Here is a 2,151-nt window from a genome sequence, read left to right as displayed (position 1 = left end):
GTGATATAGTCCGTTACCCTATTATGGAAATAAAGATCTCAAACTGGAAGATTTTACGCAAGATACAGTTTTTTTAAGAAAAAAAATTATTTACGGTTCGAGTCTCATAAATCTCAGAGTTAATAAAATTAAATAAAATATACGCAAGCTGATCCGGACATTCATGTTAATCTATATATATAAAAAAATTATATCGTTAATTCCAAAATTTATAGTTAAATATTAAGTGGAAAACTACCCAGCTACCCCAGATTTAATTCCTTTTTTTCTTCGTTTCCTGCATTAATACCTTAAACTGCAAAACAGAGGTAATTAAAGCGAGCACAACCCCTCATCTATATAACACCGTCTTTTGGATCAGATATGTCACAACTCACAAGCAATATTCAAGATCAACCCTAGCTTCGAGCAGTCAGGGGCATATATACCTTGTGAAAGAAATGGCAACCACTACTACTCATCGTCATGTTTTGGCCTTGGCAATGTTGTTGATCGTTGGAATCCATATTCTGGGCAACCAAAAGGTGGCAGCCTCATGCCAAGAAACTCTTCCTCCTCTCATATCCAAATGCACCCAATTCGTTCGAATTCCAGGCCCAAAAGTCCCACCATCTGACGCTTGCTGTCAAGCGGTGAAACAAGTCCCGTTAGGAGACCTTCCTTGTTTGTGCAAGCTTGTTACCCCAGCTGTGGAAAAGGTGATTAGCATGGAGAAGGCGGTCTATGTTGCCCGAACTTGTGGCCTTCCTATCCCGTCAGGATTAACTGTATGCGGAAGTAAGTCTATCAGTAGTACTGTCTAAATTTCACAGTTTTAATTAATTTTACATAATTTTTTCCCCGTTATTCATTGTTCTTATATTGTCATCGAGTTAATACATTTTTTTTTTGGCAGGTTACACCATTCCTCCTAAGTTTGTTTGAGACAATTGAGTAAAAGAGAGAGGATATATAGCTCTGTACTGTGGTATATGAATATACACACATCGGATATATATATGTATGGCAGTATAATCGTTTTTCATGTATGTCAAAAGGGTTTGCTTTATCTGATTGTTACAGAAAATAATAATAATAATAATAATAATAATTTCACATGAAATTAAGATTGGGATTTCAATATTCTTAGCATTGCAAACTACTAATTTTATTTTCTTTCCAATTAATTTCTACCACCCCACATGAGTGTTACCTTGAGTGATGAAACATAACTTGGAGTCCCAATAAATAAATACAATTGCAAAGCATTAACATGCTGTTTTTTTAATTTAGTGATTGTATCTAATAATTAAATTAATAGAAATTAAGAAGCATGAACTCTGTGTTGGTATATATATTTGATTCAATAAAAATACTTTTAAATTTTAAGAATTATCATATATGTGTGTGTATTAAAAGCATTTTATCGATAAACTTTATCGATAAATATCAAATATATTATATCATCTTAAAAAACTCTATATGGCAAAATTAAAAATAATTTATTATATATAAAATAAAAGGAATATTTAGTATTTAAAAAAAATTTATTGATAAATACCAAATATATCATATTACCTTAAAAAAAAATTTACATGCCAAAATTGAAGACTTCTGCTATATTTAAAAACAAAAATATTTACTATTTTTTTTTACATCTCAATACAAAATATATAAATGTCAATATTAATATGCAAATACAACTCCATCTCTAATTAAGAAATGGACTCAATATTAATATAATTGCTAAAAATTATCAAAAAACCATCTCAACCCAATAAATTAACTTGTTAGATGAAGTTCCAATATATGATTTATATTATTCTCTAACACATCCTAAGTGAAAACTTTTTGAGTTTGAAACTTGCACAGACTTACATTACCTTGTGTTTAATTTTTATCAAAAAAATAGAAATGGTGAGATTTAATCTCATGACCGCTTGGTCATCAAGGGTTTGATACCATGTTAAACAACCATCTTAACTTAATAGCTTAAGCTGTTAGGTAAGGTTCCAAGATATGATTTATATTATTCTATAACAAAAATTAAAACAATCATGATTTCTCTTTATATTCTTCTTCATACATTACATAAAATCTTAAATGATATAAAATAAGCTTCTTAAATAAATTCTAACCTATATAGCACCTTATTATCATTTTTTTTAAGTA

The 2,151-nt window shown here is 29.4% G+C and overlaps 1 protein-coding gene across 1 annotated transcript; it reads left to right on the top strand.

Annotated features, from left to right (window-relative positions):
- The first annotated feature begins 440 nt into the window (after window positions 1–440).
- On the top strand, window positions 441–924 carry LOC7467393 (non-specific lipid transfer protein GPI-anchored 20). The gene is made up of 2 exons (XM_002313329.2): window positions 441–777; window positions 896–924. Exons 1-2 carry the CDS (start codon window positions 441–443, stop codon window positions 922–924), a joined length of 366 nt encoding a protein of 121 aa, XP_002313365.2.
- The last annotated feature ends 1,227 nt before the right edge of the window (window positions 925–2,151 follow it).

Source organism: Populus trichocarpa, chromosome 9 (assembly GCF_000002775.5).
Source record: "Populus trichocarpa isolate Nisqually-1 chromosome 9, P.trichocarpa_v4.1, whole genome shotgun sequence".
NCBI classification, from domain to species: Eukaryota; Viridiplantae; Streptophyta; class Magnoliopsida; order Malpighiales; family Salicaceae; genus Populus; species Populus trichocarpa.
The sequence above is the reverse complement of the archived record's forward strand: the minus strand, read 5'-3'. Positions and strand labels throughout refer to the sequence as shown.